Genomic DNA, 27,580 nt, shown 5'->3' on the forward strand with positions numbered 1-27,580 from the left:
TCTGAGTGTTTATAGGAATATGTCCATTTTATCTAAATTATTAATTTATTCACATAAATTTGTTTGCAATATTCTCTTCTTACCCTTTTAATGCCTATAGGGTGACTGATGTCAATAACTGGTGTTGTCTGTCTTTTTTTATTGGCCAGTCTTGCTAGAGGTTTATTAATATTGTTGACCTTTCTAAAAACCATCTTTTTTATACATTGAGTTTGTCTATTGTTTATTTGTCACCTACATGTTAATTTCTGCTTTTATATTTATTATGTCCTTCTTTCTTCTTAGTTTAGATCTAATTTGCTCTTTCTTTTTTCCTAGACTCTTAAGTGGAATCTTAGCTCACTGGATTTGGACGCTTCTTCTAACAAAAGCTTTTAAAGCCATATATTTCCCTTTAAGTACCACTTTAGCTGCATCTACAAGGTTCGATTTCTTTTCATTTTTATTCAGTTCAAATATTTTCTAATTTCCCTTGTGCTTATTTGACTTATGGGTTACTTAGAAGTATGTTGTTTCATTTTCAAATATATCTGGATTTTTCAGATAATTTTGTTATTGAGTTCTACTTTAAATCCACTGTGATCAGAGAACATTCTGTGTATGAGCTCAATGTTTTAAATATATTGAGACTTTTTTATGGATTAGCCTATAGCATATCTTGGTGAATGTTACATGTGTACCTTAAAAAATGTGCATTCTGCTCTTACTGAGTAGTGGGATAAATATAAATTATGCCCAGTTGACTAATGGTATTTTTATATACTTACTGATTCTTTTTCTATTTGTTATGTCAGTTTCTGCAAGAGGAAGTTTCCAAGTATAATTGTGGATGTGTTTATTCCTCTTTTCAGTTTTATCAGTTTTTGATTAATGTATATTGAAGCTCTGTTATTGAGTGCTTTCATATTTAGGATTGTTATGTCTTCTGGATGAACTGACCCCTTTATCATAATGAAATGCCCTTTGTATTCCTGAGTATAGCTTGTTCTGAAATCTACTTTATGTGATATCATTATAGACACTCCAGCTTTCTTATATTTAGTATTTGAATGGTATGTCTTATTCTATCCTATTACTTTTAACTAATCTGTGTCTTTATATTTAAAGTAGATTTTTTAAGATCATATATACTTGGTTTAATTATTGTGCTTGGATCATTTACATTTAATGTAATTAGTAATCACTATAATTTAATTAAAATATCTCTATGGTAGGATATAAGGCTATCACATTAATATTTGTTTTCTATTTTTTGCATCTGCTCTTCCTTTTTCCCTCTTTCTCTGCATTCTTTTGTGTTGAGTAATTTTAATGATTTTATTTCATATTAGTTACTTCTTTGTTTCTTAGTAATTGCTCTTAGATTTATAGTATATACTTTTAAAGTTATCATAATGTACTTTCAAATAATATTATGCTCCTTAGTGTTTAATTCAAGAATCCTACAGTATACTTCCATGTACTCCCTCCCATTCTTTGTGCTATTTTTGCATTTTACTCCTACATATTTTATAAATACCACAATACATTGCTATTATTTTTGCTATAAAGTTAATTATCTTTTAAAACAATAAAAAATTTTTAAAAGTATTTTATATTTACCCTCATATTTACAGACATTCCTTGGAGATATTGCAGGTTTGGTTCCAGACCACTGCAATAAAGCGAATATTGCAATAACACAAAACAAATGAATTGTTTTGTTTCCCAGTGCCTATAAAATTTCTGTTTACACTATACTGTAGTCTAGTAAGTGTGCAATAGCACTATGTCTGAAAACAATGTACATACTTTAATTTAAAAATATTTTGTTGCTAAAAATTGCTAACCATCAGATGAGCCTACAGTGAGTTGTAATAGTAACATCAAAGATCATTGATCACAGATCAGCATAACAAATATAATAAGAATAAAAACAATTGAAATATTGCTAAAATTACTAAATTGTGACACAGAGACACAAAATGAGCAAACTGGAAAATTGGCACTGATAGATTTGCTTGTTGCAGGGTAGCTAGAAACCTTCAATTTGTAAAAATGCACTATCCGCAAAGTGCAGTAAAGCAAAGCACAATAAAACAAAGGGTGCCTGTATCATTTTAATGATATTCATTTATTTGTGTGTATTCAACTTTCTAACTGGTTTCATTTTCCTTCTGCTTAAAGAACTTTTAAAACTTTTCTTGTAATGCATAATTGCTGGTGATGAATTCTCTCAATTGTTGTTTGTCTGGAAAAGTCTTCATTTACCTTCATTTTTTTGAATGATATTTTTTCTGCACAGGTTGACAGTTTCTTCTTTTTTTTAACATCTTTATTGGAGTATAATTGCTTTACAAGACTGTATTAGTTTCTGCTTAATAACAAAGTGAATCACTTATACATATACAGATGTCCCAATATCTCTTCCCTCTTGCATCTCCCTCCCTCCCACCCTCCGTATCCCACCCCTCCAGGTGGTCACAAAGCACCGAGCTGATCTCCCTGTGTTATGTGGCTGCTTCCCACTAGCTATCTATTTTCCATTTGGTAGTGTATATTTGTCCATGCCACTCTCTCACTTTGTCCCAGCTTACCGTTTCCCCTCCCCGTATCCTCAAGTCCATTCTCTAGTAGGTCTGTGTCTTTATTTACGTCTTGCCCCTAGGTTCTTCATGACCTTTTTTTTTTTTTTAGATTCCATATATATGTGTTAGCATATGGTATTTGTTTTTCTCTTTCTGACTTACTTCACTCTGTATGACAGACTCTAGGTCCATCCACCTCATTACAAGTAGCTCAGTTTCATTTCTTTTTATGGCTGAGTAATATTCCATTGTGTATATGTGCCACATCTTCTTTATCCGTTCATCTGTAATGGACACACAGGTTGCTTCCATGTCCTGGCAATTGTAAATAGAGCTGCAATGAACATTTTGGTACATGTCTCTTTTTGAATTATAGTTTTCTAAGGGTATATGCTTAGTAGTGGGATTACTGGGTCATATGGTAGTTCTATTTTTAGTTTTTTAAGGCACCTCCATACTGTTCTCCATAGTGGCTGTATCAATTTACATTCCCACCAAGAGTGCAAGAGTGTTCCCTTTTCTCCACACTCTCTCCAGCATTTATTGTTTCTAGATTTTTTGATGATGGCCATTCTGACTGGTGTGAGGTGATACCTCATTATAGTTTTGATTTGCATTTCTCTAATGATTAGTGATGTTGAGCACCCTCTCATGTGTTTGTTGGCAATCTGTATATCTTCTGTGGAGAAATGTCTATTTAGGTCTTCTGCCCATTTTTGGATTGGGTTGGTTTTTTTTTTTTTGATATTGAGCTGCATGAGCTGCTTGTAAATTTTGGAGATTAATCCTTTGTCCGTTGCTTCATTTGCAAATATTTTCTCCCATCCTGAGGGTTGTCTTTTTGTCTTGTTTATGGTTTCCTTTGCTGTGCAAAAGATTTTAAGTTTCATTAGGTCCCACTTGTTTATTTTTGTTTTTATTTCCATTTCTCTAGGAGGTGGGTCAAAAAGGATCTTGCTGTGCTTTATGTCATAGAGTGTTCTGCCTATGTTTTCCTCTAAGAGTTTGATACTGTCTGGCCTTACGTTTAGGTCTTTATTCCATTTTGAGTTTATTTCTTGTATGGTGTTAGGAAGTGTTCTAATTTCATTCTTTTACATGTAGCTGTCCAGTTTTCCCAGCACCACTTATTGAAGAGGCTGTCTTTTCTCCACTGTATATTCTTGCCTCCTTTATCAAAGATAAGGTGACCATATGTGCGTGGGTTTATATCTGGGCTTTCTATCCTGTTCCATTGATCTGTATTTCTGTTTTTGTGCCAGTACCATACTGTCTTGATTGCTGTTGCTTTGTAGTATAGTCTGAAGTCTAGGAGCCTGATTTCTCCAGCTCCATTTATCTTTCTCAACATTGCTTTGGCTGTTTGGGGTCTTTTGTGTTTTCATACAAATTGTGAAATTTTTTGTTCTAGTTCTCTGAAAAATGCCATTGGTCGTTTGATAGGGATTGCATTGAATCTGTAGATTGCTTTGAGTAGTATAGTCATTTTCACAATGTTGATTCTTCCAATCCAAGAACATGGTATATCTCTCCATCTATTTGTATCATCTTTAATTTCTTTCATCAGTGTCTTATAATTTTCTGCATACAGGTCTTTTGTGTCCTTAGGTAGGTTTATTCCTAGGTATATTATTCTTTTTGTTGCAATGGTAAATGGGAGTATTTTCTTAATTTCACTTTCAGATTTTTCATCATTATTGTATAGGAATGCAAGAGATTTCTGTGCATTAATTTTGTATCCTGCTACTTTACCAAATTCATTGATTAGCTCTAGTGGTTTTCTGGTAGCATCTTCAGGATTCTCTATGTATAGTATCATGTCATCTGCAAACAGTGACAGCTTTACTTCTTCTTTTCCGATTTGGATTCCTTTTATTTCTTTTCCTTCTCTGATTGCTGTGGCTAAAACTTCCAAAACTATGTTGAATAATAGTGCTGAGAGTGGGAAACCTTGTCTTATTCCTGATCTTAGTGGAAATGTTTTCAGTTTTTCACCATTGAGGATGATGTTGGCTGTGGGTTTGTCATATATTGTCTTTATTATGTTGAGGAAAGTTCCCTCTATGCCTACTTTCTGGAGGGTTTTTATCATAAATGGGTGTTGAATTTTGTCGAAAGCTTTCTCTGCATCTATTGAGATGATCATATGGTTTTTCTCCTTCAATTTGTTAATATGGTGTATCACATTGATTGATTTGCGTATATTGAAGAATCCTTGCAATCCTGGGATAAACCCCACTTGATTGTGGTATATGATCCTTTTAATGTGCTGTTGGATTGTGTTTGCTAGTATTTTGTTTAGGATTTTTGCATCTATGTTCATCAGTGATATTGGCCTGTAGTTTTCTTTCTTTGTGACATCTTTGTCTGGTTTTGGTATCAGCGTGATGGTGGCCTCGTAGAATGAGTTTGGGAGTGTTCCTCCCTCTGCTATATTTTGGAAGAGTTTGAGAAGGATAGATGTTAGCTTTTCTCTAAATGTTTGATAGAATTCGCCTGTGAAGCCATCTGGTCTGGGGCTTTTGTTTGTTGGAAGATTTTTAATCACAGTTTCAATTTCAGTGCTTGTGATTGGTCTGTTCATATTTTCTATTTCTTCCTAGTTCAGTCTCGGAAGGTTGTGCATTTCTACGAAGTTGTCCATTTCTTCCAGGTTGACAGTTTCTTCTTTCAGCACTTTAAAATATCCCTCCATTTTCTTCTGGATTCTTTAGTTTCTAATGAGAAGTCTTTTTTTTCCTCTGTATTTATTATGCCCCTTTTCTCTGGCTTTTAAAGATTTTCTTTTTTATCAGTTTTTCCAGAATTATATTATATTGTGTCTTGGTATAGTTTTCTTTTGGTTTATCCTGCTTGAGGTTTGTTGAATTTCTTATATTTGTTGAGTCACCAAGGCTCTTTTAGTTTTCTTTTAGCTTTCTCTCTCTCTTTGCTTTAATTTGAATAGTTTTAATTAGCATGTTTTCCTGTTCACCGATCTTTTCTACTACAGTGTCTAATATGCTCTTAGTCCTATCTAGTGACTATTTGATTTCAGAACTTGTATTTTTCATTTTTAGAACTTGATTCCTTTTTAAAATCTCTTCTTTTAAAAAAATTATCTTCTCACAATGTTTATGTTTTCCTTTCAATACTTGGACAATAGTTATAGTGGCTCTTTTAATGTTCTTATCTGTTAATTGCAATATTTCTCTTATTTCTGTTTCCATTTGCTGGTCTTATGGTTATTGGCCATATTTCCTACTTAGCATACCTAGTAATTTCAATTGTGTGTTAGACATTTTGAATGTTGCATTGTTGAGTGTTGAGATTTTGTTTTCTTTAAAGAATGTTGGATTTTGTTTTGGCAGACAATTAAGTTAATTTTGGTTCAATTTGACCCTTTAAAGGATTGTTTTTAAGCTTTTAAATGTGTATCTGGAGTAGTCTTTTCCAAGCATTCTTTAACCTTATTATTAAAGCACGACTCATTGGGTTTTCCAGTAAATTTTTGAGTGATCAGCAAGGACTTTCTATTCTGGCTGGTGAGAACTTGGATGGCTTCCAGTTCTTCGTGAGCTCTGAATTGTTCAGCTTACAGCTTTCCAGTCACTCTCTTCCTGCTCTGTGGAATTTTACCCTACTCATACTTGTCTTAGTATATAGTAAACTTTCAGGTATTCCTCAGTACTCTGTATATATAGTTTCCTCTTTCTGAAACTCTGTCTCATAAATTCCATCCGCAAAAGCCTCTCCAAACTCTGATTTCTATTACCTCAAGTCAGTGACACCACTGGACTCTGGCTGGGACTCCTTCCCTGCCCCAAGGTATGGAATGTGTCTCCAGGATAAAAGGTAAGGTAATATCGTATACCTCATCTGTTTTCTTTCTCTCAGGGATGACAGTCCTGAGCTACCTATTGTCCAATACCTGAAAATGATTGTTTTGTATATTTTATCTGTTTTTTTAGTTGTTAATGGAAGAAGGGTAAATTTGGCCCCTGTTTCTTCATCACAGCCAGAAGTAAGTCCACACTACAAATATTTATTCATGAACCTACACAAAAGGTTGCCATCTTTTTTTTTTAAGGTTGCCATTTTGAATGCAATTCTATTTGAAGATATACTCTGAGATATTTTGTGTTCTTTTTTCTTAATTCTTCTATAATTTAAAATGTAAACAATGGATATTGCAAAGAAATTTGGAAGAACTGCACTACGTTGTTTATAATTGTGAAATTGTCTGTCCCACAATGGCTTCTATGCCTATTTTCCTTTTCCCACACATCCACTCCAAATAGAGCTCATACAACTTTCTGATACAGTATTTAGGCTCTGAAATGACTCTCAGACCTTTCTCAGGAGAAATTTCTAAGCACCTGATAGCTGGAGTTCTAATAATGACCATTCATGTCTTGCTTCCTACATTTCCTAAGAATAGAACTTACTTGAAGTTGTGGCATCTCTAACTCATTATTATATATGTTTTACACTTGTACATACAGGAGAATATATTAAAAGTACAATTAATGTGGAAATTTATGCCATCTGAATTATAATAAGCTATGAATTTCTTACAAAACTTTCTACAGTTTAGTGCTTAAAATGTCTTATAAATGTAGAGAATTTGTGGCTGGGCTGTATCTCTCTCAAAAGTGTTAAGAAAGGGAAAATCTTAAATCCTGGCTTGATTCCTTAATTTAACAACATGAGACAATTCTCATACTATATTTCTCCTAATGTGTCATTTTCATTTCTAAAATCTAGGGTTGTTTTTTCCTTTTGAAGTTGATGTTTATGTTGGTGATTTAAAAAAAATCCCCCATTAAGAAGGATCTGAATCTTATCTTTTAGATCTCTGTGAGAAATACAGTACATATTGCCTAAACCATATATATATATATATACACACACATATATATTTAAGGGCTATGTAGGATTTTTATAACTTATAAAAGTTTTATGGGCTTCCCTGGTGGCGCAGTGGTTGAGAGCCCACCTGCCGATGCAGGGGACACGGGTTCGTGCCCCGGTCCGGGAAGATCCCACATGCCGTGGAGCGGCTGGGCCCGTGAGCCATGGCCGTTGAGCCTGCGCGTCCAGAGCCTGTGCTCCGCAATGGGAGAGGCCACAACAGCGCGAGGCCCACATAACGCAAAAAAAAAAAAAAAAAAAAAAAGTTTTATGACTCCACACTCAACAGAAAGCAAGTAATTATTTAGCCATGCTAGGTGGGACTTCAGGTTAATGGTAAACAGAAAGGAGATGTTGAAAGATTTCATATCCAAAGGTAGAAGAAGAGAAGTATACAGAGATACATCATACATGCAGAAATTGTGTACAGAGACAAAACATGTAAAGTACAACACTTACATAGTAAGCCACCTCCTAAGTAGCAGCCATTGGTATTATTGTTATTCAGCCAGTGTTCTGAAACTAATTTTGTTTGCTTTGTGTAGTTACCCTGGCTTGAATTCACACTATCTTCCTCCTCCTATTCCCTAGGACACTGCCTTCCAGAACTTTACTTATTGTTCCTAAAAGTTAGTGAACGTTTGTCTTCCTAGGCTTCAACACTATATATCAAAAAAAGAAAACCAGTTATTTACTGGAAATTTATATAGCTCTGCTGGTGTGCATTTAAACATAAAGTTTACTTCTGTAAGTTCCCCTGCCCCCCGCCCATGCCACAGCATGCTGCCGTGTCTCAGAAAGGGTGAAGACTTTTGAGAACCTGTCCTAAGAAGTCCCTGGCTTGGAGGGGCATCACTGAAACCCACAACTTTACAATTGTTATAAATTGCCAGATGATAGTGCTTTGTTACATTGCTTTGTATAATGAAACATTCAGGTTTAGGCACAAGTTATATTATGCTTCAGAAAATAAAACATCACAGGTAAAGGTTTTTTTTTTTGTCATTGTTTTTGTTTTGTAATATTGTTATTTTATGTATAGCAGTGGTTTTCAAAGTGTAACCTGGCATCAGGAGCATCAGCATCATGTGGGAACTAGTTACAAATAAAAATTCTCAGGCCCTGCACTCTGTTTTAGGCAATTTTGATGTATGCTAAAGTTTGACAGCTGCTGGTGTAAAGAACCCTGGAAAGGCTCCTATATTGACTTAATTTATTATAAGCCACATCATATGAGGTGTGAAGAAGTAATCAGTCATGCCCCCAGCTACTGTTGCCTAGGAGATGTTTAATGGTGTAACACGGGAAGTGCCATGCTGTTGAGCAAACGTCAGACTCCGAGAAGGAAGAGCCTTTCTGCCAAAATCCCTTCTAGAACACCTCCTTTCACAGCCCTAGCAGCCCAAGGGAGAGGATTAAGACATCAGAACCACAGAAGGTGCTAATGCAGTGCCCTTGGGCTGATCTGCAGCCTTGAGGCACCTTTAGCTAGTTAAGAGGGAAAATCCCAGGGCTCAAAAGCTGTCCTCGAAGCAGAAGTATCAAAAGACAGAATTTAACAATCTGGACATGAAGCAAGAAACTCATATCCCTGTGTAGACCAGACTGTAGGGAAACCCAAGGACGTCTTGGCAAAGAGACTGTATTCTTAGCTGCACTGGGAAAGGAGGGCCATGACCTTGTTAGTGTGGAGGACCTAGAAGCTGACATGCGTTCTCACTGTGCGCTGATATGGCCTTTTCTCTGTGTGTGAGCCTGGAGAGAGAGAGAAAGCGCTCTGGTGTCTCTTCCTCTTCTTATGAGGGTACCGGTTCTATTGGATTAGGGCCTCACCCTTATGACCTCATTTTACCATAATTACCTCCCTAATGGCCCTATCTCCAAATCCAGAACAGTCCCTATTATCCCATGCCTGGATTATTATAGCGCCTTACTGATCCTCATTCCGGACTCCCTTCACCAGTCCTTCTTGAATATGCAACCAGATTCACCTCAGTAAATTTGCACTTTTAAGGTACAGTCTTACTGAAAAAACCTCAGTGATTCCCAATGACTAGACTTTTGCCAAACTCCTTACTCTGGCATTTGGCTCCCTGGTAGGTCCAAGCCTACCTTGTCAGCCAAAATAATGCTATACTCTTCCCCCACACCCCACACCTTTTGAATAACCTACTTCATTGTTCTTCAAGCATTCAGTTTGTGTGCCCACCTCTAGGCCTTTGCTCACATTATTCTCTCTGGAATGGCCTCTTTTCCACTTATTCAAATACCGCCCTTTCTTCCAAGTGCCACACTCCTCAGTGACATCTTCTGCATCACTCCACCCACAGTGATCTTTCTCTCTGCGCTTGGATTATTTTTCCAAAGCAAGTGTTAACACACTTCTCTGGGTGTGTGTCTGTGTTCCTGATAGAACTGTCTGAGAGTGGGTACTGAGGATGTTCCTTCTTTGCGTCCCTCTCAGGACCTGGCACAGTGGTGGGTGCTCAGTGTTCTTACTGCGTGGATTGGTGGATGGATAGATGACAAGACCGATACTCCTTTGGTAAGGTTTTTTGAGACTCTTAAATGTCATCTCCTCTGAGAAAACGTCCATAACCTACCCCCTCTCTATCGCATCAATGTATTTTGAATCCCTGTACAAGCTTCACCACTACCAGAGAATTGTAGTGTTTGTTTGTCCTTCCAGTCCCCCCATCGTATCCTAACTCTATAGAAGAGACTGTTTCTGTCTTGTTTCCCAGTGCCTACTTAGTGTCTGATACATGGTAGCCCCTCAGTTAATATTTGAGGGAATGAATGAGTGAATGAATGACTTTAGCATCACATAGTGTAATGGAGTCTTTTGGAGCTTAGCAAAGTGTGTGTACACATAGAGGAGGACCTGCTTAAAAACCTGAACCTTTTTTTATTTTATTACCCATGAAGCATTGAGGAAATGTCACACTAATTTAGAAGCAAATGTGCTTTGCTTTATATATTATATAGCTTAAGTCAAATCAGAGTGAATTAATAATTTATACCCTGACTTAATACCCCCCAAAATTATAGTGCTGTAGAAAAGTATTCATTGAAGCCATGCAGTCTGCTATTTTTTTAGAAAGCCAATGTTTAATCATTTGGCAAACACAAACTTATTTTGCAAAACAAGAATTTGTTTTCTAAATCTAGATTTTCACATGGGGAGTTTCCTTAAGGGTGGTAGGACCTACACTGACTTCCACTACATATAGGAGAATTTTCAGTCTTCCCTTTTCTGTCTTCTTTCTTCCCCTTCCAATCTTACCATCCCCACCTCAGGAGACACCGTCTAGTTATCTCAACTGCTCACTGTCTTCTGGATCCACCAAGGTTAATTCTGCCTCTGTGCCTTTGCTCATGCTGTTCCCCTTGCTTGAAAAGTCCTCAGCCTCTGGTGGAGGTCCAACTGACATGTCCCCTTCTCCAGCAAGCCTTCCCCAGTTGTCATAACTGCTCATTTTTGCTCCTATGCCTTGAGTGTCAGCTCATGTATTATGCTCTGTCACTTCTTGTGTGTAAGTCTCATCTCCCTGATTGCTCTAGAAGCTCCTTTGGAGTAGGACTGTACCTCGTGCTTCATTTGTATATTCTTTTATGCCTGATACTCTTGTGAAATGTATTCACAAGATTTTTGGAAATGAATATTTCATTTTTCATAGCCTAACTATTTGAGTCCAGGAGAATTCTGAAGATGAGTAACAAGAAGATGCTGGAGGCCCCTCTCCAGGGCTGATCCAGCCTGCTGCTGCACACCGCCCCCAGGCCCCCTGTCGTGGTGTTCTTTTTAATGGTCAGATCACTTTTGAGTACATGGATTCAGGACCCAGTGTTCAGTAGATTCCATGTTTGATGACGTTAACCTAAAAAAGTCAGATGTTGGCTGAATCACCTTCCTGCATCTCTTTTTGCATATTTTACAACTGGCTTGGGAAAACTATCCTATGGGCCAAACCTTCTCCTAAATTTCACTTGGTCTGTGGTAAAAGGTCCAAAAAGTGATACACTTACAGTTAAATACACAACTTACAACTTATTTTTACTGCCTTAAAAGAGCTGTAAATCCACTTGGTAGGAATATTTCACCATGAAAATGTTCACAGGAAAATGTTCCCATGCCTTTTTTTGACTCTCACTTTCTTTTAGCCTCTGTACCTTTGTGTCTCTGTGCCTCTGGTTTTGTATTTCCTTTGTAAATTACAGAGACACTTGTAAAAAACAGAGAAATTATTTCTGTCTCCATTTATGTCTGATCCTTTTCCTTCTTTAATTTTTTCCATCTTCTACTTTCTGTCTGAAAGAAAAAAAATCAGTGGGAGTCCATAAAAGAAAATATAGTTAGCTAGGGAGTTCCCTGGTGGTCCAGCGGTTGACTCCATGCTCCCAATGCAGGGGGCCTGGGTTCCATCCCTGGTCAGGGAACTAGATCCCGCATGCATGCCACAACTAAGAGCCCCCATGCTGTAACTAAAGGTCCCACACTTAGCAACGAAGATCCTGCGTGCCGCAACTATGATCTGGTGCAGCCAAATAAATAAATAAATAATAAATATTAAAAAAAAAAATACTTAGCTAAAATATTTTTGAGGAGAGAATTAAGAAACATGATGCTCATTCATGTACACTATTTTTGTATTTGGTGAAATAGTTTTTTTAAAATTAATTAATCTATTTATTTATTTATTTATTTACTTACTTTTGGCTACATTGGGTCTTTGTTGCCATGTGCGGGCTTTCTCTAGCTGCGGTGAGCGTGGGCTACTCTTTGTTGTGGTACGTGGGCTTCTCACTGCGGTGGCTTCTCTTGTTGAGGAGCACGGGCTGTAGGTGCGCGGGCTTCACTAGTTGTGGCATATGGGCTCAGTAGTTGTGGCTCGCGGGCTCTGGAGCTCAGGTTCAGTAGCTGTGGTGCACGGGCTTAGTTGCTCCGCAGCATGTGGGATCTTCCCACACCAGGGGTTGAACCCGTGTCCCCTGCATTGGCAGGCAGATTCTTAACCACTGCGCCACCAGGGAAGTCCCAGTAAAATAGTTTTTCCCAAAAAGAAACTTGTCGTGCTCCAACTTCTTATCTATATCACTTTACATTCACTTATGAACCTCAACAGATAGACATGCATTTTCCATAGTTGTAATCAATCTACATATACTATATATAAATATTTAATCCATACACATTTAAATAGCAGTATTCTGACTGCTAGTGTAATTTGTTGAGCTATTCCCTAAGTGTTTGATGTTTAGATTATCTCCATTTTCATTATTGTAAATAGTGTTGCAACACCTTTGTATAAGTTATTGTTTTATTGTTTTGACTTTTTCTGATGTATATTGCCAGAAGGAGGATTATCAGGTCAAGGCATTCACTGGCTTTAAAAACCAAAAACATAGAACATAACCCTCTACTCAATAAAGAAAAAACCCAAACCCCTTCCATTTTGAGGTGTAACAGTTAAGAGAAGAGAAAGACAGAAAAGGAAGAAATGAGAAAAAATCATTCATTCATTCAACAAATATTTCAGCATGTACTATATGCCAGGCACTAGGAATGTGGTCCATCAGTGAATAGGAAACCAAAAGATCCCTGCCGTAGTGAAGGCTACTCTCTAGTGGGGGAAGATAGAAAATGAACATAATAATCAATGAGCTAATTATATAATAAATTGGAAAGTGATAAGTGCTATGGAATAAGAAAAACAGAGTGGTGGTGGGGAATCAGGAGTGGTGGGGGGACAGTGGAGGGATAAATAAGAGTTACTCAGATGCTCAGAAGGCAGCATCTGAGCAGAGACTTAAGGGAAGTGAGGAAGGTAGCCCTGTGTGTGTGTGTGTGTGTGTGTGTGTGTGTGTGTACGCGGGCCTCTCACTGTTGTGGCCTCTCCCGTTGCGGAGCACAGGCTCCAGGTGCGCAGGCTCAGCGGCCATGGCTCACGGGCTCAGCCGCTCCACGGCATGTGGGATCTTCCCGGACCGGGGCACAAACCTGTGTCCCCTGCATCGGCAGGCGGACTCTCAACCACTGCACCGCCAGGGAAGCCCAGCCCTGTCCTTTTTGACAGCGTAAGAGGCAGAGGGAAGGGCTCCTGGCTAATATTGTTTGGTGTCTTGGGGAAAGAGCAAAGAGGTCAATGTGGCTGGAGAAGAGAGAGTGCTGGTGAGAGGGGAGAGAGCTGAGAAAGGCCGGGCAGGGGCCACATCAGGTAGGATTTTGTAGGCTCTCGTAAGGACTTCAACTTCTATTCTAGTTCCCCAAAGGAGGCTGTGGAGAGGCTACACTGGACTCCTCTTCTTTGGACCTGCCCTTGACGCCTGCCTCCAAGTCTCTGGGATGGGATCAGGAAGCTGCTGTGTTTCTGACAAATTCCTCAGGGTGATTCTGATGAGCAGTTAGGTTGAGGACTACTCTTTCAGGTCAAAAATTCCACTGTTCTAAATTTAAAATGATTTAATAAAAGAAAGTAAAAAATTCACAGCATCCCCGAATGTTGGTGATTTAGAGACGTTGAAGATGATGTAGGAAATTGAGGCCCAGAGGTTAAGTGACTTGCTGGAGGTTACACAGCTATAAAAAGCAGCACTAGTTTCAAGTTCGCCCTTCTCACTCTGAGTTCAGTGAACCTTCCACTGTGCCAGGCTACCTAATAAACTGCATCGTTTCACTTATCAGGTGGTTAGACTTCCAGTAAGCTCCATCATTAGGAATAAAGTTTGAATTCAGAGTTCTGTAAGGTTGATTGGTTGATTAAATGTTTGATTACCTAAAGATTAATCTGAAAGCTGCAATTGTCTTAACCTTTATGGTTAAGAATCACTCAAAATGTACTAGTCACATTTTATTCTTCTTTAGAGGAATTCTGGAAGAGTTATACTGATTTAGAATGGGAAGGGACCTTAATTGTTCAGGGTCTTGCAGTGCTTCTGGGTCATAATTCTGAAATCAGCTCTGTTTGACATCAGTATAAAACATACAAGCCGTTCAGCTGACCCTGGACATTTCTGAGGTTTAGAAGAAATTTCTGATTTACTTCGCTGTTTGATTTCTTTCTTGGACATTGGCTGTAGCTAAATTTTCTTAACTCAAATTTTTTTATAATGTTGGCTTTTCTGGCCTTATTCTGTAACTTGAGCCTAAATTTTATCTGCAATGTCTGAACTTGTAGACTTCGCGGTTACTGTGGAATGCACTGAAATTGTGACATGGGAATTGGTCCAGAAATCACTTACAGGAGCAAGAACTCAGGCCTCAGAGCTTAACTAGGGAACGATTTCAGTTAAACTATTTTTCCTCCACTTGCACGCTTCTGCATGTTTCAGTGACCAGATTTGTGCCAGTGATGGGGGCAGGTTACACATTCCCACTGAGAACACTTGGTGGAGATTATAGGGATACATTATTTTTTTCCTTTCACTAAGCTAGAATTGGCAGTGGAAGCTATGTCTGAGAAAGATACTGAAGCTATTGGCTGCTCTGGGAATGGGAGGAAGAATTTATAGCTAGTGCATTTCCCCCATTCCCTCTTCTGCTCCTGCAAAAACTCACATTCAGTGAAAGGCTCTGGTCCCAACCCAATAAGTAATGGTCAGTTAACATAGTAAAGCAGCTCAGCCCTGTTCAATAGCCACCTAGGGGTTATTTACTTCTCAAGTCTTAATCTTTTTTTTTTTTTTTTAATTTTGCTTCTTTTTTTTTTTTTTTCCCCCTAAATTTGCTTCTGGGTGACTTGTCCCTTCATGACTCAGCTCCTAATGTTCTCCACCAGAAGACTGGTTGTTATTTCTGTTTTATCATAGTCTTCTTGCCTTCAAAGCCTCAGTGAGTGACTGGCCCTTTTCTCTTCTCTGGGAGGTGTCATCATAGTAAGCACATTCCTAGAGAAAACTCTGAAGAAGTAGACATGGGGCATGAGAATTAGCATGGCTCTACATGTCAAAAAAGGCTGACATTGACTGGTAGCTCTGTGAAGGATAATGGCTGAAATGGGTGTATATAAGAGAATCATAGAGAACTTTAGGAACCAGTAACTCCCACCTAACGTTGCATCAGGGATTGGTATGGAGACTAGTGCTTTTGTAATTTAACTCGGGTGATGTTTGCCCAGATTCTGAATGGTCCCTTGGAAGCAGAGCAGATGGCAGCCATCAGGCTTAGGCCTATTTCAAATGGATGACTGTCCCTATACCTCAGTCTCGACCATTTAGTGTGGTATTCTTACAGGCGTGGATAGGGACAAGGAGGCACGGCAGGGAACTGTGGTGGAAGCTACGATGCCAGGAAAGAAGAACTGATTCCTTCAGCTGGAGGCCTGCTGCTGGCAGGTCGCCCTCTGCTCAGCTGTCAGTCTCATAAGGGGGCTACCTCAGCTGAAGAGAGCCACCTGGCCCAAGGCGACTGTGGTGGCCTGCAAGTAACTGCTGGTCCATGTGAGAGTATAAAGGTCTATCCTCCTAGACCCAATTCAGGACAACTCTGAGGCATCATCCCGTTTCAGAATTTTCCCCGCAGGGTTGCCTGAGGCTTTCAGTGAGGCTGTATTCTAGCTCAGTTTCTCCCTGCTCAATCTCCCTTCCTACTTCCCTCCCTCCCTCCTTTCCTTCCAGATGTTGATTAGGGTCCTAGAGTATTTCCTCATAAACCTTATGCCTGCTAAACACCATTTCAGGATCTGCTTCTTGGGGAACCCAGCCTGCACAGAAATTTTATGAGCAATTTGCCTGTCCATTAGAAAATACAGCATAGACTTTCTCCGCATTAACTAGAGATACACTTTTTCATGTCATCAAATATTTTTTTAAAGAGACCAACGGTTGGAAAGTTCTAGTGTTAAACTGAGAAGCGAAACAGAAGTAGAAGACTTAGGTTAGCTTAGGTTAGTTCAACTAGGTTAGGTTAGTTCTTTCTCCTCTGTATATCTGAATTTGAGATTTGCTTCTCTATGAAGGTTAGAAGCTGTAATATAAAGTCTTGATCCAGTCATTCCCAAATTTGATGTTATGGGGAGAGAAAGGGAGGGAGGAACCAAAAAATTATTTGAAATTGGATACTTCTTTGTGCTTTGCATTAGGACTCTGTGTTCTTGCCTTTAACCTTATAAGCAACTCTACTGTTGAGTCCTTCCTTGGACCAGCCATGTGATGCTGTGGCAGCAGGCAGGAATCACTGCTCACTAAATGAGCAGTGGTGCCTCGAAGCGCTAACCCAGATTGCACAGCGGGGACAACGATAAGCAGCCTTCTTCTGAAGGTATTCTTGCTCCCCTCGTGTGAAGCTGTGTAGCCTCACTCAGGGGAGTGAGGGCAGGCAGTTTTGACTGCCCAGCCTGGGGTGTCAGGCAGAGCAGTGGACAACGGGAGGCTGGATGGAGTAGAAGCCAGGGTGAAAATTTAGTGACACCCAAGGAAGAGGTGAAAACTCTGGAGGAGAAATCCAAGAACCACGCGAACAGCTTCTTTCTGTTCTTCCTTTGGATCTTAGAATTTGTGTGTTCAAATGCTTGGTCCTCTGCAGGGCCTCCCGTCCCTTGGCGTGACCTCCAGATGATAAGTAGACATGGAATGGACTTCTTTTGAAGACTGGGTCGCCAGCCATCCAGCTCAGCCTTCAGAATGTGTGGGGAAGCGGGGGACTATGGAGGCATGAATTCTCTCCTTAATGCTCTGAGTGTACTGGGAGGCGAGCAAGTCAGATGGGTGGGCATGGTCTGGAGGGTCCCTACAGGGCATCGTGGTGTTTTACTAGGATGTTACAACGTGTTCGTGAAAGGCCAGGAGCTTGTTGCGGGGCTCCCCAGGCTACACCGCCCTTCGGGGCCGGCCCGGGGTGTGTGCCGTGAGGGGAAGAGGGGCTGGGGAACCGGGGGGCGGCCCCGGGACGGGTGCAGGAGGGATGAGGCCTCTGGGCGGCGGAGGAGGGGAGGGCGCCGAGGGGTGGTGCCCGCTGCCGCGCCCAGGGGCCCCGGGGGCCGAGCCGGGCGGCGGGCACTCTCTGTTCAGCCCTGGAGAGCGCGGGGAGCGGCGGGCGGGGCCGAGGGGCGCAGCGGGGCCCGAGTGGCGGCGGCTGCGGAGTGAGGGCGCCGCAGAGGGAGGCGGGCGGGAGGGAAGGAGGGAGGGAGACGCGCGCGCGGACCGAAAGTAGGGAAAGAGGTTTAGGCGGGCGGGCGGGCGGGCGGTGCTCTGGCCCAGGGGCCGCGGGAGCCCGGCGAGGTCGAGCTGGGCGGCGGCGCGGGCCGAGGGCGGAGGGGAGGGCGGAGGCGCAGGGAGCTCGTTTGGGGCGCCGCGGCGGGGAGGGTGGCGGCCACCCGTGCGCGCGGGGCGCTGTGTGTGCGCGCTCTCCCGCTCGGGGAGGAAGATGGCCCAGAAGGGAAAGTTGGGGTGACGCGCGCAGCCCCAGGAGGCTCGGCGAGGGGTGCCGCGGCGAGCCCGACGGAGCGGCGGCCAGACAGGCCGGGGGGCGAGCGGTCAGGGCGCCGCCGCCAAGGCGCCCGCCCCCTCACTGCAGGTGGCCGCCGCGGCGCTGGGGCCCGGCGGCCGGGGGCGCGGGCGGGCGCTCGAGGGAGCCCGGCCGAGGGATGGGCTGCGCCCCCAGCATCCACGTCTCGCAGAGCGGCGTGATCTACTGCCGGGACTCGGACGAGTCCAACTCGCCCCGCCAGACCACCAGCGTGTCGCAGGGCCCCGCGGCCCCCCTGCACGGCCTCTTCGTCCAGACCGACGCCGCCGACGCCATCCCCCCGAGCCGCGCATCCTGGCCCCCCGGTGCCGCCCGCGGCCGCAGGGCCCGCGGTGAGCTGGGCAGCGGCAGCAGCGCGGGCTCCACGGCCCCCGCGGCGACCACCTGCAGGGGCCGGAGTCGCCACTGCTGCAGCAGCGCGGAGGCCGAGACCCAGACCAGCTACACCAGCGTCAAGGTAAACGCCGGGCGCCGGCCCGGGCTGGAAGGGGGCCGCCTGCCCCGTCCGGCGGGTAGGGGGCTCCGGCGGAGTTGAGTGGCCGTGACGTGGTTGGTTTGGGGAGGTTTTCACTAAGGAGGAGTTTACTTTTCATTTAGGGGGTGATGAGGGCCCAGGAAATGTGAGCATTAAAGACCCCTGGAGGGGTCCAGGGCGCTGGTTCTGGGGCACCGGGTGGAGAAGGGAAGCAGGTGGGCTGGCCCGTTTCTCACTGAGGTGGAGAAGGCTGGGCTGGGTCAACTCAGGAGGAGGGGTGGGCATCATTGAGAGCGTTCAGTGGCGAGTCCCATTGAATGAAATCTGAGCTCCGGGCTGGATTTGCGTGGCTTGTAGGTGAATGGTGCAGACTCGGTGCAACGGTACTATAGTGCCCTCGTGTTCAGGTTTTTACCTTGGAGACACCAGCCAGGTTGCATGGAGTCTCAGCCACAGGGACCGAGTGTGGGATTTGTGAATGAATGAGGGTGTTTCTGTTTTCCGGAGGGATGGAGGAAGAGGACCTGAGTGGAACCTGTTGTTTATTACTTCTTTGGGTTGGCTGTGTCTTGGACATAATTGAGAGAATCGGGTCGTGAGTGAGGAGGGTCGGCTGAGCTACAGTGAGGGGAAGTGGTTTCCGTGCAGTGTAGCTGTCTGAAGATGATTCATTCTGCACATACATCTCATCTTTCAGGAGAGTGGAATTTTGAGGAACTAGAAAAAATTAAGTGATTAAAGCAGTCACTACTAATTTCTTAATGCCAGAAGAAAAATTATTTTAATAGTGCCTTCCTGTGTGTTCTCAAAATACTATTAAATCCAAGAGGTTTTTCATTGTGTAAATGTGGCCACTGGGCCTTTTATCCTTATATAGCAAACAGAAGGACAATGGCACATCCCACAGTACAGAGGAAAAGAAGTGTGTCTCTATGACTGTTAATGGGAGGTAGAATCACAGTTTTTACATGGTCAGTAAATTACCAGGAATCGTTCCATTGATTATTTGGTAAAGGCACGATTGTATAGTTAATACTTGAAAAGTTATTCAACAACTGGAGGCGGCTAGTGTGAGGAGGCTCCTAGTCTTCATTGGATAAAGTCAGCTCTCAGTGGAGGGGTGAAGAGAAGGATGACGTGCTTACTTCAGTGTGGAAGAGCAAAAGGTTCTTTTAGTGAGCTTACTTTAACAGCATCTGATTTTGTGACATGAAGCTTAACTGATGTTTACTTATAGTCGTAGAGTTTCTCTGGTAATAATCATGTAATATACTATGATAATGTACTCATTATAATACAAATACCATTTATTGAGCACCTACTATGTACCAGGTATAAGCTTTCTCTTCTAGCTTTTGAATGTTAACTGTGTATTGATAGAATATCCAAGAACTAGAGACCTGGACTCATGACAGTACAACCTACTAATTGAACATTTGTTATAAAGGTATGTGCTGAACACTTCCTATTATTAAGTTCCCCCCCCCCACCAGTTCACATAAGGTTACCACTAGGAGTAATTTCAGGGGATTAAAATGTTATATTTGGTGAAATAATTAAATTGGAATTTTATCAATAAAGACTATCCTTTGCCTTCTTGTTGAAAAGGAGATTTGCAAACATGAAGCAGTAGTTCCGAATGGTGACAACTTATGAACTCTGTGATACTCTTTTTGGTTTGCTTAAGAGAAATTGTATATTTTTGCCTTTCAGAGTAGCAAGAATCCCAATTTAGTACCTGGCACCTCTAGCTACTCCATGTTTGTTCAGTGAAAGAAAGAATAATGAATGAACTCATTCTCTATGTTTTAGTACTTCTCTCAAGAGGCTACTTAGAGACCAAATGAAATAAAAACTGGAGGGAAAATAAGTCCCAATTATTAGCAGCTAGTATGAAGTTGTATAAATATCATTGCTACTTGGCTGAAGTGTTAAAAGGCTTGACCTGGGTATGAATTTAACGTACTTTGCTTTATCAACCAGGTTTCCAAATAAGAGCTTATTTCATTCCAACCCATTGCTGGAAATGTTGGACTAAAACTGCTGGTTCAGCTTATTCAACACTAATTTGCATGTGTAGAGCTCAGAAACTATAGATTTGAGACCAGAATTATTATTTATACAAACCACACAATTATTATCACAGAATTATTTTAATATATTTAATAGTATCCTTTTAGGATGTGTGACTCAGTGTTATAGTAGCTTTTTCAGTTTTCACATGTTCCATGTTCTTTTGTGGATAAGGTAATTTTATAAAGACATTACTTTCATTTCTTTTTAGAAGAGTTCTTCTACCTTAAGAGTTTGAGATAGTTGCTACTCATGCCCCCCACACACACCCTCCCTTTTCCAAAATGCTCAGGTGGAAAAGTAAAGTCTTTGCCATTTGGTCTTGTTTACAGTGGTGATGGGGTTGTAATAGATTTTTTAAAACTTTCTCTTTGTGCATCAATTATAAACCATATCTTCATTATCTCCTTGGTCTCTGGTGTTCCCCAGAGTGCAGAAATGTGTACTTGATTTCTCTCTCTCTTCTAGCAAGAATTCATCTCATTAGGCTTTTAGAATGATGAAGCATTATGATGTCAAACATGATGTCGACAGGAACCTTCCTGAATACCTAATTTACAAAAAAAATGATAAACATTAATAATTCATGTGCAGTACAATGATATCATGTGGATTTCCATTTCTGGTAAGAAGTTAGATTTGTCTTCCAATTGCTGTAAAAAATGCAGGTTCCTAGCAATTTGTCTTCCTCTTGTTTGCCTTTTTAAAAATAGTACTCCAACAGGAGAATCCTGCAGAATGCTCACTCCTGATATTGTGCCAGTTTTGTAATTCTTGTTCAGAAATCCTCAGAGGAGATGGTTGAACCTCTCCCTGGGAAAATCTGGGGATTCTTACAAGTCTTCTTTTCTCATCCCAGCTGTTGTGGCTGGAGAGGCATCTGGGACTAGGCAGCCAGTTGTAGAAAAGAGTCTTTGTTGACAGTTCAGTCAACTTGCAGCCGTCTCTGTGTAGTTTAACTGTTTTGTGGATCAGACGCAGGAGGTTCTCAGTTTCCAAGTGATTGTGTGCTGGTAGGCAGCCTCACCAGTTCCCCATCTCCTCCATTCATTGTGCTCATTTATTCACGCAGTCAGTATTTGTACCAGACTCTGTTGTACTAGGGGTTCAGGGAATATCCACGAAGTTTGGTAAGCAAAGCCTAATGAGGATGGTCAATCTATTGCAAAAGGGTGTACCTAAGCCAGTGATTCATTACTTCTGTATTATTCTTTCCATGGTTTTCTGAATCAGTGAGGATAATCCCAAGTTGACTATATATAAAGGGAAAATAAATAGATAATTTTCTGACCTTATGGTAAATAATGAATGAGATTTTATTTCGGGGAGGGGTAAAGGTATTTTGGAAAAAAAATCATTTTTGTTCTCTAAATCAATATCCTCAAGCTTTAGTGTACAACAGAATTACCTGGAAGGCTTGTTAAAGTACAGATTGGTGGGTCCCACTCCCAGGGTTTCTAATTTAGTAGGTCTTGGGTGGGGCCTGAGAATTTGGATTTCTAACAGGCTTCTAGGAGACGCTAGTTTTGCTGATCTGGGGACCACAGTTTGAGAACAACTGCTTTTAAATTAATTAAATTGACTGTCTGTGAGCCAGATGAATTAGGTGTGACCACCTCCAGCAGAGTATATGGTACCACACTGCATGTATTTGGACTACTAATCACAGCCCTGCCTTCATCTTAGTTGACTTTTGTAATGTGCCACCTGTCATCTCTATCCATGAAGTCTGCCTGGAAGGTTGGCTGGAAAGTCTGTAAGTGGAGAGAGGGCTGGACCACGTAGCCCACTCTTGTTTCTTGAGGTTCAAATTCTCCTCAGGATCTGTTGGGATTTGCAGGTCCTGATGTCTTCCCTTGTCATCACAATCCCTCACATGCCTCTACCCTGCTAGAGCTGTGTCCTACGTGCTGGGAAATTGCAAGCCAAGGGAGGAGCTTAAAACAGGGGCTGATGTGACGCCATAGGCTTATTCAGTTCTCGGCTCTTGGAGTTCTTGCTAGTCGTTTTCACCATGTTTATTTGTTTTAATTTTAGTAAAGCCCTAGTTTATTTTCTGCCATAGCTTATTTCATCACAATTTAGTGCCCCCCCTTTCTTCCAACACATGAACTATAGTCATTGAGCAAATTTTCCTAATTTTCACTGCTTTCTTCAGTAGTCACACTAATTTTTAAGAACTATCAGATAATTCTTCCTTTGGACTTTGGTAAATCAGTTCTCAAATCAGAAAGTAGCACAGCAAGCCGCTACTTTTCAGAGGTGATGCTTTTCTACGGAGTCCCACCCTGGTGGACACAAGGCAGGACCTGGGCTGCAGCAGGACAGGACATGCTGGTGAGGGCCAGACAGCTCCTGTGGTACCAGATTACGATGGGCGAAGGCCAGGAATCAGAATAGGAGGGAGGGAGTGAGCCCTGTAGCACCAGGTGTGTAGACAGAGTCCAGGGTCTGGGAAACCAGCAGGGTTGGAGAGGAGTACATGAGTACTAGGGGCCAAGTGGGCAAATAAAATCTAGAATTCAGGGGCTCAGAAAGATGACAGCTGTTGAACTGGGTTGAGACTTCTGGTTGGGGAAAAAAAAGGGAGATGCTGATGACAAATCAAAGGGCTGTAAGTAAACCCTGCACCTAGTTGAGGCAAGACCAACCAACCTTACCACCTGATAAGATCGTATCTGGACAGGAAACAGATTGCATATCCACAAAAGTTTAAGAAAAATCATCTAATGAAGGAATTGATGTGGATGTGTTGGCAAGATGAAAGGAAATCAGCAAATGATGATGAAGCACCCTAAGACTAGAAAAAGAGGGTGCTGTTACCACCTAAAAGAAGCCACAGGAGGGAATGGTTATGGGAACCTGAGAAACCAAGCCTATAGGACAGGGAAGCCCCCCGAAGCTGAGGTCTTAAGGAAGAATGCAGTGACTGGAGGCCTTTGGCCTGGCAGGGGGAGCCAAGGGAGTAAATACCTCCATGCTACTGTTCTCCTTTTCAGGAGGTACCATCTTTGTCCAAACACATTTGGAAACCAGAGGGCAAGGGAGCCCATTGATCGAGGTTTTACAGAACAGGAGAGAATATCCTGACCATCCCCCAGAAGGCCCTCTGTAACCAGTGTTAAAAGATGGTCAACATCATTAGAGATACCCTGGGAAGCTCAAATTGAGATGAGTAATTTTGATCATTTTCTAAAATAATGGCATTTTTAAAATGGCCACTTAATTTATTGTTTATATTTCCTGTCTGATGACTAATGATGTTAAAGAATGTCCACTTGTCTTGTGTGGAGACCTCCAAGATATTGCTGAAAACATCTCCTCCTCTTTTCAGTTCACTCTCCACCCTGACTCTGCTTAGACATTTTCTTAGTCAGCTTGGGGTGCTATAACAGAATACCATAAACAGGGCAACTTAAACTCCAGACAGTTCCTTCTCCCTGTTCTGGAGGCTGGGAAGTCCGAGATTAAGGTGCTTTGTGAGAGCATTCTTCCTGGCTTCCAGATAGCTATCTCCTTGTTGTGTCCTCACATGGCAGAAAGCAAGCAAGCTCTGTTCTCTCTTCTTCCTCTTAGAAGGACACTAATCCCATCATGGGGACCCCACCCCCATGACCTCATATAAACCTAATTACCTTCCAAAAGTCCTGCCTCCAAATATCGTCAGGGTTTAGGGCTGCAGCATAGGAATTTTGGAGGACACAAACATTCAGTGCGTAACAGACATGTTTCTATCATTTCCTCTGTTCTTTGCCCACTGACCCCTCTCCCCACGATCTCAGAGCCCAGAGATAGGGGGTGGGGGTGATAGCACTCTTTCTAGGTGAGAAGTTCCTTAAGTAGGAACCTAGCTTAGCCAATTTATTCTATTTTTGCTCAGTTTTTACTTTCTTGCTCTCTACACCTTCTCTCCACAGCCTCAAAACATTAATAAATGAGTTTTACTGTGTGTTTATAAGCTGATATTTTCACTCAAGAATATGTATATTTAAAACATTTAAAAATATTCAAATGTGTTCAGGAGTTCATTTTTAAAAATAGATGTTACCTTACTATGTATAAAATAGATAATCAACAAGGACCGGAACTCTACTCAATATTCTTCAATAACCTATGTGGGAAAAGAATCTGAAAAAGAATGGATATATGTATATGTATAGCTGAATCACTTTGCTGTACACCTGGAACTCACACAGCATTGTAAATCAACTATACACCAATATAAAGTAAAAAGTAAATTAAAAATTAAAAAAAATAGGTGTCACCATTATCTTACAGTGGAAGTCTGGATACTTATGTTTTAATGGAAAACACCACTTTGTTTTTGAAAACACCACTTTTTAATAAGTTGCAATATAGATTAGTTTAGATTTGGTTGCTAATAGCTTTTCCCCCATTTTCTCTCTTCTCCCACTGGCAGATAAAAGCCAGGCTTTATTCAGGATTTTGATGCTTTATTCTTTACCGTCAACTTTTTTCAGCTCCTCCTTTCTGCTTTCTCAGGGACAGGTCACAGAAAAATAGTTTAGAAACTTGTGATTAGTTTAATGAAAATCAAGAGATGATTTTGCTTTTGGATAATCCATCACTGAAAGAAAACTTGTCGTGGTCGTCTCATGTTTCCAAGGCGATTCCAATTTTCTTGTGTGGTTTGTACATTTTGCAACACGTTGTGTAGAGTAGATGTAGTAACATTAGCTATTGAAGTCTTGCTATTTGTGGAGTACTTTATATACATGAGCCACAAATTATCATTCCCATTTTACAGAGGAGGAAAACAAGGCTGCAGAGGTACAATACATTGCTCAAGGTGGGGGCTGAAATTTGAATACAAGGTTGTCTGAATCCAACTCCCAAGTTCTTAACCACTGAGCTTTATTGCCTTTTACACAGGCCTGAAGGCCCAAGCGTAGCTGGTACTGGAATCACAGTTATTTAGAATAGAGTGGTAGGACGGGAGGTGGGGAGCAATCAGAGGGCCTTGCGGGTGAGGTTTTTCCTGTTATAGATCCACCGTCACCCCCTCTATTAGCTCACACTGGAGTGTTGTTTTGAGATGAGTGGAGAATGTAAAATGGAGAAAGCTTTGGTAGAACATGTTGCCCAGTACTTGGCACTTTGCTAAGTACTGTACAAATATTAGCTGCTAATAATCTTGTGGTTGCTATGACTTCTGTTTTGGTAATTAAAATGAAAGTTTGCTTATTTAGATTTAGATCTTTTTGAAACACATAGTTGTTTTTTATTGGAAAATGTATCCCACTTTCAAGTAGATTGATTTGGCCAATGTAGGTGACTAACTGGATTTGTATATAGACATGCTACCCTGAAGCTTTGGAAACCCGCTGGGTGTGGTCTGAGTCAATTGGATTTCCAAAGGAGATGACACAGTAGAATCTAGCCCGTCAAAGGCCCAAGCTGGTGTTTGGGTTCCATGACTGTTGGACCTGCATCAGGCTTCTGCATTTAAAGCTCAGGGCCTTGGTGTTATCTTGAGATGGTTCCATGTGGAATTCTTCTTTGGTGTAAACATGTAACCTGAAACCTTAGTCTATAATTGGGCTTAAAGCTATTTTGGAAAAGCTCTGTTGGTTTTTATGTTGTGGCATTTCAGGTGCTGTCACATGTAGTATATTGTTGGAAAAATGATACACTGTAAATCTAACGACGTTTCCTCCTAGAGAAGGTATAATGATTAGCTACAGGGATCCAGTTGCCTGTGTGAGTCACAAAAAGGAGGGAAGACCCCGAATTTTGGAAATTTTTATAGGAAGACTTCTTAGTAACCTATCACACAGGTTAACATGGATAAAAAGAAAAGTGCCGTTTTCTGACATTAGATCCATAAATAACGTCAAACCTCTGGACCTGGAAGGTGATGACTTCAGGGTTGATGGGGCTTTTGTCCTCTTCCGAGTTCCTGCTGAGGAAGCTTCAAAAGCAGTGGCCAGATGGAGAGGAAGGTACCAGTTTATGAAGGCCAATAATGACCCAACGGCCCAAACCCCTCACCCACAAGTGGTCTTTGGGTCACATGAGGCATTTTCATTTTCAGCTTAAGAAACTGATTGACAGTCTTGGCCTGTAAGCTGGGTGACTGTGAGGAAAGCAAAAGGTGTTCCACTGGGTGATGTTTTAGAAGGATAAGTAGCATTTTGAACTGAGCGGTAGCTGGAGCTGAACGTTTCTCTTTTCCCCACGGTCTGATACAAACTCTGTCTACAATATCTCCTTTGCACAGTTCCCTCGAGAGAGTGGTACTCAAGACAGTGATGGCCAAATAAAGAGAGAACAGAGCAAAGGATCAGCTTTGTTAGTGGCTGGGCAAGCACAGGTGAAGATTGCCTGGTGCGTGCTCTGGGAAGTGGTGGCTTGCTCTGTACCGGAGGCTTAGGCAGACAGGGTTGCACGAGGCTTCCTGCCCTCTTCCTCCCAAATCTATAAGGCAGGGTCTGCAAAGCCAGTTCCGGGACTCCTTACACATTGGACCACCACAGGCCCTCCTGTCCCTGTGGTCGGCCTCTCTGCCCATGTACTCCACCATACGCGGAACCCAGGTGAACTGCTACCTGGGTGAAAGCCCAGCACCTTTGCCTGCAGTGATCTGGCCCACTAGGACAGTGAGATGTCAGGACTGGCTGACTCTGATCGTGGAGGCTTCCTCTTCATCCCTTTGGGAGGAGCTGGTGAGGGGAAGGGAGCTTTGTCCAGTCCCCTCACCTCCCGGGGGCGGCCATGGCTGGGAGGAGTGTTGCAGGCACATTCTCCTCTCCCCTTTGTTGGTTGAGATTTTCAAGAAGGGAAACGGAGGAGGAGCACAAGACTAGAACCAATTCTGTGTGTCAAAGGTGAGAACGTTGAATCCGAAAAAAGAATCAGGAAATGCTTTGGATTAATGTAAAAGGTAACACTCACTCTTATATGCAGATTATATGACAAACATACTTTGTAAAGAATCCAGTTGGTACTGGGAAAGGGTTTTCATATAGAAACAGTGTTATACGTGGCATTTAGGTTTCTAGGTTAGCTCAAAAAAAGTAGTTAGCCCATTATGTGGCTGGAATATATTTACAGTGTTGTGAGAGAAACATAAAATTGAATTAGAAC

The 27,580-nt window shown here is 41.7% G+C and overlaps 1 protein-coding gene across 7 annotated transcripts in view; it reads left to right on the top strand.

Moving 5' to 3' along the window:
• The window catches only part of PDE8B (phosphodiesterase 8B), a gene marked incomplete at its 5' end in the record, with an annotated part of 379,999 nt that overhangs the window by 100,757 nt on the left and 251,662 nt on the right, over nucleotides 1–27,580 (top strand). For 3 of the 7 annotated variants that reach the window (XM_081233022.1, XM_081233024.1, XM_081233023.1), the window contains one exon: nucleotides 9,925–10,005. The exons of 3 other annotated variants lie outside the window; for them this stretch is intronic. In XM_081233022.1, the coding sequence (XP_081089148.1) occupies nucleotides 9,925–10,005 (81 nt within the window). Of the gene's footprint in view, nucleotides 1–9,924; nucleotides 10,006–18,043; nucleotides 18,383–27,580 lie in introns of those variants that run through there. One more of the 7 variants, XM_081233020.1, reaches the window with a different exon arrangement.

This window comes from Mesoplodon bidens (genome assembly GCF_964165515.1).
Source record: "Mesoplodon bidens genome assembly, chromosome: 4".
Lineage (NCBI taxonomy): Eukaryota > Metazoa > Chordata > Mammalia > Artiodactyla > Ziphiidae > Mesoplodon > Mesoplodon bidens.